This window comes from Bos mutus, chromosome 10 (genome assembly GCF_027580195.1).
Source record: "Bos mutus isolate GX-2022 chromosome 10, NWIPB_WYAK_1.1, whole genome shotgun sequence".
In the NCBI taxonomy this organism is placed as follows: domain Eukaryota; kingdom Metazoa; phylum Chordata; class Mammalia; order Artiodactyla; family Bovidae; genus Bos; species Bos mutus.
The window spans coordinates 29,833,025-29,848,652 of NC_091626.1; the positions used below are offsets into that span (position 1 = coordinate 29,833,025).

General features: G+C 30.7%; 1 protein-coding gene across 12 annotated transcripts in view; it reads right to left on the minus strand.

Annotated features, from left to right (window-relative positions):
• Positions 1-15,628, minus strand: part of GPHN (gephyrin) — a 535,685-nt gene that overhangs the window by 182,578 nt on the left and 337,479 nt on the right. For 7 of the 12 annotated variants that reach the window (XM_070377686.1, XM_070377689.1, XM_070377688.1 and 4 more), the window contains one exon: positions 1,055-1,111. The exons of the other annotated variants lie outside the window; for them this stretch is intronic. In XM_070377686.1, coding sequence (XP_070233787.1) covers positions 1,055-1,111 — 57 coding nt within the window. The remainder of the gene's footprint in view (positions 1-1,054; positions 1,112-15,628) is intronic. 12 annotated transcript variants of the gene reach the window in all.

Genomic DNA, 15,628 nt, shown 5'->3' on the forward strand with positions numbered 1-15,628 from the left:
GGAGGTGTGTAAAATTTTAAAATGACTTAATATTAGCCTCAAAGTAGTTACTGAATATTGGGACATTCCAGTACAGTGATTTATGTCATTTTGATTAATTTAGCAGTTACCATTGCTGTTAGGACACACGGGATTGAGATAGAAGAAGTGGCTAATTTTGAAGGAGGTTTCACTGTGTATTTTTAAAATTCAGCAAAATTTCCAACTTGCATTTATGGTGGCAGCATTAAAAGTGATTAATTGGCTATGCCTAAGTCTCTTAAGGATGATAACTTATTTATCTTTTCATCGTGATTAAATATTAGAGTACCAAGTGCCCAAGACATATTGACCAAATGGATATTTAACAACTACCAAATGGTACCATTAGATCAAAAATCTTAAGTGTTATATTAGTAGGCCACATACACAATGGGCAAACATTTAGATAAATATCAGTTTCTTTTAATATCATATCAATTTTTAACTTTTGACAAATAAAACAGGGGATTAAGAGTGCTTACTATTAGCTATATGTGAGCTCACTATAATAGCATCAAATTAAACTCCTTTTCTAATTCTTAAGATTTTACATATATGTGACACATGTTATTAACTCATAATAATTATTTTTCTGGAATGAACTACAAATGGTAATGGCACTAAAATACACTTAATTACTTTTAACAAAAAAAAAGGGGGATATAATAATCTGAAAATAAAGGCTGGTTCTCTGTGTAACAGGAACTTAACACATAGTCAGTGACATCAATCAGAGGAACGGTTTACTCTGGAACCCCAAATTATAGGCTCCTGCAATGAGGCAGGTGCCCTTTCTCTTGTTTGTGGTGCCACTCAAAGCTAGTTATTTGACAGCTTGCCTTCAGCTGGTTGCTCTATGTGTAGCTGAAACAAACAAAAAAAATATGACCCAACAGCCAATAAAAATACTAAAATAAAACAAAATGGGATGGTGAAAAATGGAAAAAGCCCCCTTCCTCCCTCCACCCTCCAAAAAGGAAGAAGTGTAGGCTATAGACGAAATCTTGCCAAAAAATGTTAGAAACATATTTACTTTGAGGGATCCAACTCTACTAGCAACTCCTTTGCTTTCATCCGGCCGTCTAATTTGCTACAATGAGGGAAGATGGGTAAAAAAGACAGAATAAAGAAAAAGTGAACTTAAAAATTTTTCTAAACATTAGTAAATAATACATGCAAAAACATCAATCGACTCTGAGATATGTCTTAGGAGGCCAAGGAGTAAAGTAACTAACCCAGAGGCTATATGACATGCTCTGCAAATAGGCTGGTTGCTAGAATTCAGTCTTTGTTATGACTCTGTTCCTAAGATGAGGAAACGGGCACTTACTTTTGGTTATCTTGGGGACTTCTGATGAAGCAGTATCTGGAATAGTGTTACATTTGCATTTGGCTTACAAAAAACAAAGAATTACAAATAAACCTATGCAGAAAACTTTGTCTCTTTTAGTGTCTATTCCATTGTAATATCAGAAGACAACAGTGGTATTACTAGATGCGTGAGTATTCCATAAGTGGAGAGATCAGTCTTGACAAGCATCATTCTTGATAGGTGACAGAGTGAAGTTCCTCTGCTTGCTGACCCAAGCATTGAGGTTATTCAGCTGTCACTGAGGTTCCCAATTAAACAATTGTGCTGCCCAACCAGAAAATTTTAATGCCAGACCAAAGTTAGATACATTCACTCCCTCAAAACTTTCAGTTATTTCAGCTGAATATTCCTCTTGGGTAAGACAACAAAAAAGAAAATAAAACTGCTATTTTAGAAATTTGTTTCAAATTACTGTGTAAATGAGAAAAGGAAGATTCTAAACCCAAACTGTTTTTATTAGATGAGGTATAAATAAGAAATCCCTTTGCCTTTATTTTAATAGAGCTGTAACAATAACTAATATTTTGTTTAAAGACAAAAACAAACTGAAAAAAAGAGTCAGGGGAGACTGAAAGGAAGCTTCAGATCAAGTGCTTTTACATTATGGATTTCTTCATGTGCAGGATGATGGTCTCCATTCAGACCATCATAGCTCAAGTTAGTTGTGATGGTCTTGCTTTTAGGAGACAGTAGATGAAGTATCCATGTGATTCCAAATTCCCAGTGTTAAAGTTCTCAGGAAAAATAAGAAATCTGACCATATTACAAAATTATAATTTCTGGAGGCAGGCTACTGTTTTATATTTTTTATGATATCTTTGATAGCATAAAGAAATTGCTTAGGAATACTGTGAAACACTAAGAATTTCTGAGAAGAAAATCCAATTACTGAGAAAATTGCATTTTCACTTGAAAAGAGCACCTTGGTCCATAAGAACTGAGTCAACTTTTGGTTTTACTTGATATAGTTTTTATTAATTCTTCAACACTAATTAAATGTTATATCCTAAAGATAATCACTAATCCTTACTCAACTTTTAGTTGAAAAAAATTCTCAAATTCAGAAACAATGGATACTAATTAGAATGGCAACATTCTATAATAAAGGGCCTCTGATGGACAGTGCATTCATAATGTCTAGTCATTTTCTCATGTTATTTTATTTGATCTCAGAGAATATTTTTATATCAAAAGCTATTTCCCATTTTAAATTGATATTCACAACATCTTGATTATAAACTATGTAGTTTTATATAAAAATAGTCTAATACCTCATGTTGCTTTCTAAAAATGTTTAGAAACTGAATTATTGTATACTAATAGTAACACATGAACACTGTTTTCTACATTATCTTTTATATCTGGAAGGCTTAAAATTATATCAAGTCCAGCAACAGGAGGTCAAGGTTACATAGGACGTGAATGACAAAGCCAAGACCAACATCCACCATTCCTAATTTCTACTTTAAAGTTGTACCCTTAATAGGCCTGGAAATAAATAGGTTGGAAAAAAACCTGATGCTTATAAGAGGCTGTATTAAGTATACATGTCCCTGTGTGTCTATTTGTCTATCTATCCAATTTATGTTAGAAATGTTGTTACTATACTAATACATGGAAGAAAGTTTTCCTAACTCATTTCAATTCCAAATTCAAGTGCTAGTACAGAAGTTTAAAGAATGAAATATAAGAAAAGACAATCACCATGAACTCTGGATGTGAAAAATAGACTACACACCAAATTAAGCAAAGATTTTTAGGAGTAGAGAACTCATCTGTCAATGCTTGACACTGATTTTCTGTATTTAAATCTGATTTTGCAAATTCTTAACTATCATAAGAGGAAGACTTTAGGAAACCAATGTGGTTATCAGCGCTACAAGTGTTGTAATTCAAGTGTCATGTGCTTTTTTTTTTTTTTTTTGCTCCTGACACAGGTAATAATTCCTAATATTGAAAAACTTCAGAAAGAATTTGAAAATATAAAATTTGAGTTGTAGAGAGAAGTCAAATCATAGATTTTAAAATATAATGCTCTCATTTATTCTAGTCAACACTTAATCATCAGTTATGATGGAGTAGCATAAATAAAAGAAATTCACAGCTAATCCAAATACCTGATTACTTTTTTACTTTGATTAGAATATAAAAGAAATCATAAAAGATTAGCATTTGGATAAAATGAAATTCATTCTTTATGATAATTATAAAAGCCTCACAATGATAGATAATTTGTTATATATATTTTTCTGTGAGACTAAACATTCTCTATCAATAAGTAAAAGAGGTTAAACTTTAAATGTTTATACTACATATAAGATCATGGAAATATAAATGAAGTTTGCAGACTGGATGTAAAGAACTGTAGGGATTACAGGTTGGTTAAAATTATTAGTTTATTTACACATATTGAAAACTAAAATGTTACCTGCAAAACAAAAACACATTATCACTAATGATTTCTGTAGCCTGAAGAAATCTTGCTGTAAATATTTTTTACTGAGATTGTAAAAGAAATAAATTAGAGGATCAAAATAATTTCAATCTTCTCTTCAGCCTCTCAGCTAGAATATATTAACAAGATATCCATTAAAAATTGTCTGAGAAGACTGCACTGTATCACTTCTTTGGCAGCATTCTGGGAATATTTCTTTAGGGATTAATTACTGGGTAATCTACCCTAAGGAATTAATTATGAGGATGTGGCCTCTAAAGTTGTGAAAAGACTGCTATTTGTATTCATCTTTTTAAAATAAGAGCTTGAATTATAGATATATTATGCAACAAAAGGAAATGCCTGGATGTTCATACAATATGAGTTGTTGATTCCCTTTGATTTAGCTTGGTTCTCCAAAACTGAGCTCTGTAAATACTGTAAAAGTATTTCCATTATTAACAAAGCAGAAAATTACCCCATCTCACCCTTATCTCTCTTGCCAATAATAAGTAGTTGTAAGCAAAATGTCAATATTTTTTCAAAGGCAAACATACAAGATTTTGGAGTATAAAATCATCTTTATATTAATATTTGAAACAAAACATGAAACTTCAAGAAATTTCTGGATTGTAAAAGTCATGTTAAGGTAAGTGCCCATATTACTAGGTGTGTGCATTAATACTTCTTTTTAGTGGCAAGATTTTGGTGAAGAATTTTGAGAAAAGGTTACATATTTTATACATTTGTTTTATTTATGAGAGAACTCAGGTCTTAGGATCAGTAGCTTTCTGGAGACCTATAAATTAAAAAAAAGTAAATAGCTGGTATTAAATTCTCTGGCTCTGAGATCTCTTCATTAAATTTGGCCTCTCATCTACAGAATGATTTATGTAGATTTCCCCTTTTTCTCCCTTAATATATTTTGTATTGATTTAGATTAAGATTGTATAGATTAAAAAAACAGTTCTGTTTGTTTGTCCTAGGGACTGAATTGTTTTGTTTTTAGAATTATCTAATTTACGTTTAGAACTACCTTGAGAAATAGACATTTTTAATATGCCACTTAAAAAAAAAAGTATGGGTATCACTGACAGGAAATAAAACTTTTTTCTTAGAAATTGTCTTCTAACCAATATCACTTAATATATATTGATACAGCTATAGACTCCTTCTGATAGTTATGATCGGAGAAGGAGGTTTTTAAAAAGTTTTACTTGAGAATTCAAAATTTAAACAAATTTGTGAATAAAAAAGTTCTTTTTGGGATCTGGTTAATATTTCAATTCACTATATTTTAGGACTTTCAGTAAAACTGGTGCTTCATTGTAAAATAATTCTGTTTCACTTGCGATTTATTAAGGCAAAGTATAAAAGAAGGAAGAAACAAAAATAAGAGAAGCAGTAATTCTGTGCATCAAGGAAAAATAATCTAATGCGTTTCTAGAGAAAGGCAAACCAGTAAAAGGATAGAGAAGATCAAGGAAATACTGCAAAGAATAATGAAGAAATAAGAAGTTTTGACTTCTTATTTTTGAATAAGCATCTTGGTAGCAAGTCACAGATCTACCAACTGCCCCCTGGCTTACAAAAAAATTGTATACTTAGGAAATCCTTTATTTGAAAGGCTATGATTTCTAATGGTTTATTATCATTTCAAATATTTTTATTTTATTACACATTTATTACACATATTATTTTGATCCCTAAGTTTCTATGATAGCTTTGATTTTGAAATAATGCAATCTATACAAAATTAGACTTTTAAGCATGCTATTTCCTGCCCACTATCTAGAGAATAATTCAATCCATGATCTTTTTTCCCCAAATTTCTTATCTGTCTATAAAGAAATTAAGAACCCTATTATAGGTGCAGTATAAAAGAGTTATTAGGTACTTTGGAACAGATAACTTTTAAATAGTATAGTGTATGTTCTGAAGAATTATTTATTATTTATATAGCAGATAGAAAAAAGTTTGTATTCAAACTTCAACTGAAATATAATTTTCTATCCAATAAGATTAGGAATAGAATGGTTTAGCCTGCATATAAAAATACCCTGGTATAAATACAATTATAAACACAAGCAAATAGTTGGCTTTATGAAGCAGGCAAAAGACACCCATCCTTGTCATTCCCAGATCCTGTCTAAATAGCAAAACCAGAAAAACTTATATTTTTCTGCTCTAGTAAAAAATTTAGATTATAAAATAACCTATAATTTAATCTCTATGCAATTTTGTTTACTACTTTTTTAAACTACATATTTTATTTTGAGCATTTTCCCGTGCCATTAAATATTCTTAAATATGACTTCTTAGATTATATAAATAACTCGTATATACATATGTATAGTAAATTATTTAACCACAGACGTTAAGGTTGATTCTGTTTTGTGAATATGAATAATGCTGTGATAAATAATCTTATAATTAAATCTTTCATTCTCTGTTTGATAATTTCCACCAAAAAATTTCTGGAAATAATACCATTGGTTAAACAAAATATTTAAAAAATACATAGCTTGCTTGCAATGTCATACAAATTTACATTTCTGCTAGTGTGACTAGGAATATTCATGTCGCTACTCATTATAGCAGTGATTATAATTTAAAAAGTTATCAATTTGACTACAAAAATTTTAATAGATTTCTAGTGAGAGTACATTTTCCCCCACATATTTCTTTGCTGATTTTCTCTGTTTTTATGAAACAGCTATTTATTGTTTCATAAAGGGCTAAGTAAACAGCCCTTTATTCATTTTATTTATTTTTTTACCCTATAAGATGAGACGAGCTCTTTTAGACTATCAAAGCTTTGATAGATTCGTTGTAATTTTTTTCCCCACATCTGCTCCACTATAAGATCTTTGAGGTCAGGTTCAGTTAGTCTATCCACTACTATACTTCTAAAACCTAGCACAGTATTTGACATAACATACACTAAAAATACTCACTGAATGGATTTCTGAATTAACGTGCGTTGTATCTTTAATGAAAGTAGAATGAAAAGGGAGAGTAGATAATCCTGAAGTTTTGGGCAAGAAAATACCTGGCAAATTTTGGTATATGTATCATTTAAAAATATAAAGATCTAAGAAATAGTTTAGTTTGGGATATGCTCTCTAGTAAAGTCATGAATGAGACATGGCCAGATAACTATATAGATTTGAATTATGGCTATATCTAATAAATTCTGCTACTGAAATAATGATGGGACAGATTATTTTGTTGAACTGCTTTTATACAAAACATATCCTAAACTTTTAAAAAGAAGTTTATAGGAATCAAAGATATTAAATTAAGCTGAAAGACAGTATTCTTAATTTAATTATTCCTTGTATTTCTAGAGCTTTCAGTCCCTATCATCCAAAACTTAGACAAAATGCTAGTGAATACCAAGAGAAAACAATATTCCATTTAATAAAGACAAAGCTTGACCTAAATGAAACGGATCTTAAACAAAGTTATAATAGTTTAGTTAATAATCTTTATGTAGCAGCATGAAATGGAAAAGCTGAAATAAATGTAAATTATTTTACATTAATTGGACATTAACATAATATCAGAGAGAAGGGCTAAAGCAAAGGATAATATTTATTCAGTCAGTATAGAAACTTATTTCAAAGGAACAGAATTATAGGCCTACAAGGGTTTTAGAGGCTACTGAACTTACTATCATGATGTTACAGATATAGAAACTGAGGTCTACTAGTTCTAACAAAGTTATAAAGTGGCAGACCAGGGCTCAACATTTAGTGCCTGAAAGAGCAGTACTTATACATACTCAATATTGTTGACTTTTCAAATAACTTTGGATCTATAATTTCTAAACATCCATCAGTAGATCAATCAAATGCAAATGCTAGAAACTGCTTCTTCCAGAATATTAAAATTGAATTCATGAAGATGCAAAAATGTTCCATATGAATTATGGGAACCATGGGCCTAAAAGTCTAGCATATACTTCCAACAAAGGTAGAATTAATACAAGTTGCTATGTTTAATTAAGAGAAGACTCTAAAACATTTAACTTCCAGAAGATTATCACAGCATTATTTGTAAGACTAGGAAATAGGTAACAACTAGAGTACGCAAAATAGGGACTGGTGAAAAAAACTATGCTATACCCACAAATTAGAATACTGAACAAAGATTGATATTAATGTTGTAAAACATAATTTAAAAACATGGAAATATGTTCATGACATAGAAAGGAAAGAATGTTACTAAATGTATGAGATAGGTTATAATATTTATAGTTTAATAACAGCTAATATTTAGTGATAATTTCCTATATTTCAAACACTGTAGTCCATGATTCATATGTATTTTAAAATTTAAACCTTAAATTAATCCTGAGGCAAATGGTATTATTATTTTTCATTTTACAGATGAGATAATTAAGGTTATAGAGATGAAGTAATGTTCTGAAAGCCATACATATAGTAACTGAAAAAGCTGAGATTCAAGGCTAAGCCTGTCAGATTCCAGAACCTGAGCTCTTAATCACTGCCTTCTTATCATGATCCATTTATATAAAATATTTGAATGCATAGGAAAACAAACCCAGGATGATATAAGCAGAGTTTTAACAGCTGCTATTAAAGGTGGTCTTACAGGAATTCTCTTTGTTTTTGCTTATATTAATTTTTAAAATTTTCTAAAATGATCATGTATATTACTTTTCTTAAATAATAAAAAAAAAAAGAGTATGGCACTTGTAGACTGTCTAACCCATAAAACTGTTAACTATTAGCTAATACTTTCTTGTTAACTATATATTCTCAGGCGAGCTAATCAAATTTCATTTGCAGCTCAGATTTCAATGTGGTGATTGTACATTTCACAGTTAAGTTATACTTAGTTTCAATGATAAATTAATTCTGTGAACATTAAATGCTAAGAAAAGGATGGAGGGAATTCCATTTTCAATTTTCATTGTACATAAAGGTAGAGGGGATGTTTAATCAGATGAATGAAGAAACAAAAATCAAGGTAAATCTTGTATACTCAGCAGAATGTTAAGAATGTTAAGAATACTAACAACCATTTAAAATAATTTGTAGACTCAAAATTCACAGCTAAAATACATTATTATTATCTGATTTTAGTTTTCTTCAAAATATGAAACAGTTTACCATACTGGAAAGTGCCTTACCTTTCCTATAAGAAAAGATATGAAAACCCTTTATTTGAAGTCTCAAAAATCTGTTTTTCTATCAAACTAGAATAAATAGCAAAACAAATGTTGTTATAAAGGAGGAGAAACTAGACAATAATGAATGAGAGTAGAAATAAGTTACTCAAAAGTCTCTAGGAGCCAGGCAATTAATGCAAACAAGTAAAGTAGCCTGGAGGGAACAAATAAAGCCAGTTGAGTATTAATATATGTCATCTCGCCCAGTAATATTAACATGATTTTTTAGAAAGCTGAAAACTGTATTTTTATTTAAAAAAATCTCACCAATTTTAAATGTTCCAAACTAATTATAAAAAAGGAAGTCATCCCCAAAGATATCCCTAATAAAATTATCTTCCATCAACTAGGTTATAGCTTAAAAGAGGACTCTCTGTGTACCTATAAGTAGAAAGGAGATTCTAGGGAAACGTTAGTTGCTGTACAAATATAGAAGTAGTTTCACACTGGAAATGAGTAAAGCTAGCTGGAGACGTATTTTCTGGTTGTTATCCTCAAAAGACGTTGTGAAGTCTTCTATTGTTTTGAGTCAGGGAGGAGAAACTGTTCCCTTTCCTAGAATTAATCTGGATCAGAGTCAGGGTGAGTCATTTATATTAAGCATGGTACTGATGGTCATTGACATAAAGGATAAGATCTCTGGAATGAGAATACCATTGCAACATGGTCTAAACAAAAGAGACCCAGGATGCTTTGTAAGAAACATAAAGCACTACACTCATTTGATTATACCAGTGGTTCTTTAAGTCTGTTCCACAGACCTGTGAGGGTCCCTGAGATTGTTTCAGGGGTCCACAAGGCCAAATGATTTTAATAATAATACCAAGACATTATTTGCCTCTAACACTATACTGACATTTGAAATGATGTACAAAAGCAATGGTGGTTTGGTACTACAGTAGAAATCTAGGCAGTTGATACAAATAGTGTGAATAGTTACTGTATTATTCACCCCTATGTCCTAACAGTTTCATTAACATTGTCCTCTCAATGAAACAGTAAATACTAACTCAATTTAGTTAAAATTTGTCTGTTGAGTGTGACAAATAGGAAGAATGAAATAAAACACTTCTGCTGATTAACAAAGAATGACGGGTGTCTCAAGTTAAAGAACTTAGGCAATAGTTGCAAGCTGAACTAGCCAGGTTTTGCACAGAACACTATTTTTGCTTGAAAGAATGTCTCACAAACTATGACTATTCAGACTTAGATGTTTGATAGACATTTTCTTGAAAATGAATGAAATGAGACAGTTAATTTCGGGAAAACAAACAGGGTTTGTTGGCTTTTTTTTGGCCAAAGAAAAAACTCTATGTTTTAAGCAAAAATTAAAATTATGGACAATGGATATCACCATGAGCTTCCAATGCTTCCAAGGAGTTTTTAATGAGTTGGTGGTTATATTAATGAAAATGAATTTTGATAGAGTAAACATTTGGAAGAACTTACATTTTCCATATGATCAAAAAATACATTACAAAAAACATACCTGGATATAAGATCCATTAAACATTCAGGACCGACCAATGAATTTTTTTTTCCAGAATGAAAACTTTTTATTGAGCTATAGCTGACTTACAATGCTGCACTAGTTTCAGGTGTATAGCAAAGTGATTCATTTATACATATATCTCTCTATATCCTTTTCAGATCCTTCTCATTATAGGTTATTATAAGATATTGAATACAGTTCCCTATGCTATATAGTAGGTCTCTGTTTATCTATTTCATATATGGCAGTATGTCCAAAAATTTTTAATATATTGGAGTATGAAATGGCCCTTGACAATGCTAAATTCTACAATTTAACTAACTTTCAATATATTATCAACTGAACAATTTTGTTGTAGTGTCAAAGAATATCCACAATTATATGAAAACGTTATTGAGATATTCCTTTATTTTCTAACCACATAACTGTGTGAGGCTGGATTTGTTTCCTTCAACCAAAACAACATATTCCAACAGACTGAGTACAGGAGCAGATGTGAGAATCCAGCTGTCGACTATTAATCCAGACATTGAAATGAATAGGAAAAAATGTAAAACAACATCATCCTTTCTAGTAGATTTTAAAAATTTTGGAAAACATTATTTTTACCCTTAGCAATATTATTTAAAGTAACATAGAGAGGTCTTATTCTCAATTTAAAGTAAATAAATAACTTTTTAAAAATTTCTAAGTTTTAATTATCAGTGCAATAAATATCACCAGCTATGACTCACATAAATATGCCTTTGAGGTACTCAATAATTCCTAAGCATGTGAAGGGGTCCTGAGACCATTAAGTTTGAGAACTGATGGATCTGACCAACAAAGTTGAGACTATTATTGCTCAGCAACCCTCATCTCCATGAGATAGTTAACCAAAACTTATATTTTTATGTCCAGAGATGCATTTTATTACACTAATTAATAATTAGTGTAACTATTAATTACACTAATAACTAATTACACTAATTACATTAATAACTATTAATTCAAAATGTTTTCCAACCTTTTTGGTGTTTGTTGACTCCACATGTAGAACCCATACACTTCTATAATGTCATTAACAGCTGAACAGTTGTTGATGTGCCAATGTTGATATGACTTCAGACAAAAGCAAAGAAACCTGATGGTCAGTGTAGTTTTACTAACTATCTTTAGGCTCTCAAAAACAGTGGAAAATAATTTGCAGGCCTCAGTTAGTGTCTTGATTCAGGCTAGATTTGTAGAACTTCTTGAGTCTCCAAAGACTTGGGAAACAATGAACTAGCCATATTACACAATCATCTTGGCATTCACAAAGGAAAGTACTGATAATATAAACTAGTTGGTAAAAACCAATATCACTAGGGAAAAAAACTCATGAGAAAATATTACCTTGATACTAGATCAAATAATGCCATTTTTATATGTAAAGGGAATCCACTTCCTTTCAGATATATACATTAAAAATTGTGAGTTAAGAAAATATTCTTTATCCAGAGTAATCTAAGTTCTTTTGCTCAAAGGACAATAACAGAAGCCTAGAGAGGTTATAATTCTGCATTTTGTTTGAATATAAGATTAGACATTATTATTAAAGGAATACATACTCCATAAGGATACTTTAATATATATTTAAAAATTATTTTATAAACTTTAGTTAGGAAAATTAATTTATATTTTCTTTCTAAGAAGAGAAAAAAATAACATGATGATTAGTCTGTGTGCAAAGTTCTATTCTAAACTCTGAAGTACAAGGGAGTATGTGCAGAGATTATCTTTATTCATCTATTTATTTCACTCAAATTTCAGATGCTTAGGGAATAAAAGGAAAATTGAACTGGGCTTTGTAAAAAATTCTCTTTTTAATGACATTGATAGGGAGTGGTGAACTGATTGAAAGTCTGGATTTTTTTTCTTTTTAGTTTTGGTCATTATTCTCTACATCAAGCCTCTTGATTCTAAAAGAGATGCTGCTGCTTTTCATAACTGAAATTCACAAATGAAAGAAGTTTCATAACTGAAAAGCAGAACTTATTTCATTTGTGAATCATACTCACTTTAAAACAGAATTTGTTATAGAATTATTCTTTTAGCTAAACATTTTTTGGGAGATGATTACTATTTTAGAATTTGAGTCCTCTAGAGATTGCCCATTCATAAAATCTATATACTATTTGACTTTTTGGCTTAGGTACTATTTTACTTAGGGCAATGTAAGACTAAAATCTCAAGTTTGTTGTTAAAATACATTTTACAGAGTTCTCAAGCTAAAGGAGTGAAAATCACTTTTCATTTCAGTCAGATTTCGTGAAAAGAAAATATCTGATATTAAGGAGAAATGAATTTCCCCATATACAGAAAAATATTATGTCATCCCAACAAACAAATTTTTGCTGGAGACAATGCCATTCTATATGGAACTTTAGAAAAGTTAATGCCCTGTCTTTATGAGATTGTGACGAGTGTACTGAAAAGGAAATCCAGACTTGGTTTGCTTGATAGATCATGTTTTCACTATAGGTGGAGAATCTTAATGGATTAAAGCACAATCGAATAAAATATTGCAGAGAGCAAATAAAATGTGAATGCAAAATAATTTGTAATACCAACATTATAGCTGTTGACCTAATAGGAATAGATGCATACATACAAATGGACAGGAAGTTTTCAGCTTAAATGCTGCCCCGTGAGAAAATGTTACAGAGGAAAAGGTTGGAATTGTTAGTTTTTAATCATAATTTGGTTATTTAACCCTTCTGTATTTTCACAAAGACTAGGATAAGTGTTTCTGATGGTTATTACCAGAGTATTCTGTATTTCTGCTGATAAATCATAAAATTTATTAGACTTTATTATACTTTATAGTTGCCTGCTTTATCTGTCGCAAAGCCAAGAATAGTGTTATTTGCCCACCACTGTTTTCCCAGCACCAGGCAAAGACTTATTTAAAAGTTAATAACCCTGTTGGGCAGGCAAGGATTACCAGTTTTATTATAGACAAAAAGCTCAGAGAAGTTGAACAACTTGCTTAATGCAGTGTAGTTATTAGGTAGAGAAGCCAGTATTTGAAACCAGGACTTCTAATATCAAGTCAAGTGCTCTTTCTAGTGCTGGTCTTTTAAGACTGTATTGTATTTCCAATGTAAGGAAAACGTATTTGCACGTTTTTTTCTGCACATGACAGATTGCGTGCCTAATCTGAAACATGGGAGGGGGATTTTTATGGCGTTTGGCTAACAGTAATATGTACTAAATTATAAACATTCCATCCAAGATGTAGTAACAATAATGATGTCAGAATCAACTTGTGTTCTGATTTTGTGCAAGATAACATTCCTGGATGTGTCATATCTTAGACTGAAAACATTCAAAACCAAAATGCATTAACAATTTTCCTTTGCTTTTTCATTCCTTAGTATAGTTAACATCATTTACCCAAAATTTAAATTAGAACCCTGACCTTCATTTTTAATTTCTTCTCTGCCTTACATTTTTAGGCTATAAAATTAATTTATCTAGAATATATTTATGTGCTAAAACCTATGGCCTTGAATTTTACTTAGTATGCAAAAGGGAAAAAATCACTGTTTAAAATAAAGAACTGATCTGAAGTTGGATTTTGAACTCATTGAATTAGGTTATTCGTGTACTAATGAAGTTTTACAGAGAGTTTTTGATTAGTGAATACTACCATTAAAGTGGTCATTAGTGCTGAACGTAATTCTCAAAACCTCCACCTGGCAAAAAAGCTGTTATTTTGTGTTCATCATTTATCATGTCCCTGGTGAAATGCTACTCCTTAGAGCTGCCTTCTCTGATCATCCAATCTGAGATTTCCCTACTTTTACTTTCTACTACATTTTTTCACTTCTTAGCATGAATTTCAATGTATCATTATTGTTATTATAAAAGTATATTTATTATAATTTGAAAGGTTATTTTTACGTTATTTTAAAGGTTTTATTTTTTATTTAATATAATTTTTTAAAGGTTATTTTAAATAAATTTATTTAAAAAATACCTATTTGTTTCAGCATACCTTGACTAAACTGTAAACTCTATGGAGGAAGAGGTTACATCTATCACTGATATAAAAATACATGTTAAAGCATCTGCTGCTGCTGCTGCTACTGCTAAGTTGCTTCAGTAGTATCCGACTCTGTGTGACCCCCCCCTAGACGGCAGCCCACCAGGCTCCCCCGTCCCTGGGATTCTCCAGGCAAGAACACTGGAGTGGGTTGCCATTTCCTTCTCCAATGCATGAAAGTGAAAAGTGAGAGTGTAGTCACTCAGTCGTGTCCGACTCTTAGTGACCCCATGGACTGTAGCCTACCAGGCTCCTCTGTCCATGGAATTTTCCAGGCAAGAGTACTGGAGTGGGTTGCCTTGCCTTCTCTGTTAAAACATCCAGCATACATTAATTAAACAGTCTTATAATTTGAGATTTTCAATAGGAAGAGTAATTTGATTGTCTTCACTTCTTTTTAAAAAGTATTCAAATTAGTTTTTCTATTATATTACTACTCTGATTCAACCTTAAAAGTTCAATTTTAAAATTAAATAACACCAAAGCAATAATTTTATCTTTGAGGTTACATTTTCGTGTTGGTAAAATTATTTAAAAGAAACAGAATCATATTCCTAGGCAAAAATACAGAAGAAAAATTTCTGAAAAAAAAAAAAAGATTTTGAAATAAAAGTTTTATTTGAATTCATTGTCAATTTGAACAGCTAAGTGTTATCTATGGAAAAATATCAAGACAAGCCACTTGTTATCCTAAGGTTTTGAAATAAGCAAAATAATAAATGTGGATTTTGGAGCAATTTTTAAAACTGTATTTAATAACTGCATTTATTAACTGCATTTAATATTCTCCTAGTAATTAAAACGTAATTCCAAAGTTTTAAAAAGGTCCAAGAACTTAGATAATACTTAGCTTTCAATATTTATGTACACAGTAAAACACTAAGAAAAATGTACTGTCTTAGATAATTCCACATTCCAATCATTAAGGTCTTAATATTTGATGAATGAGTAGTCTTTTATAGTGGACTTAACATTTAGCTTTAATTGTTTCCCAGACTTCATAAATGAGTAAACTTATACAGCTGGAATTTAGTGAAGTC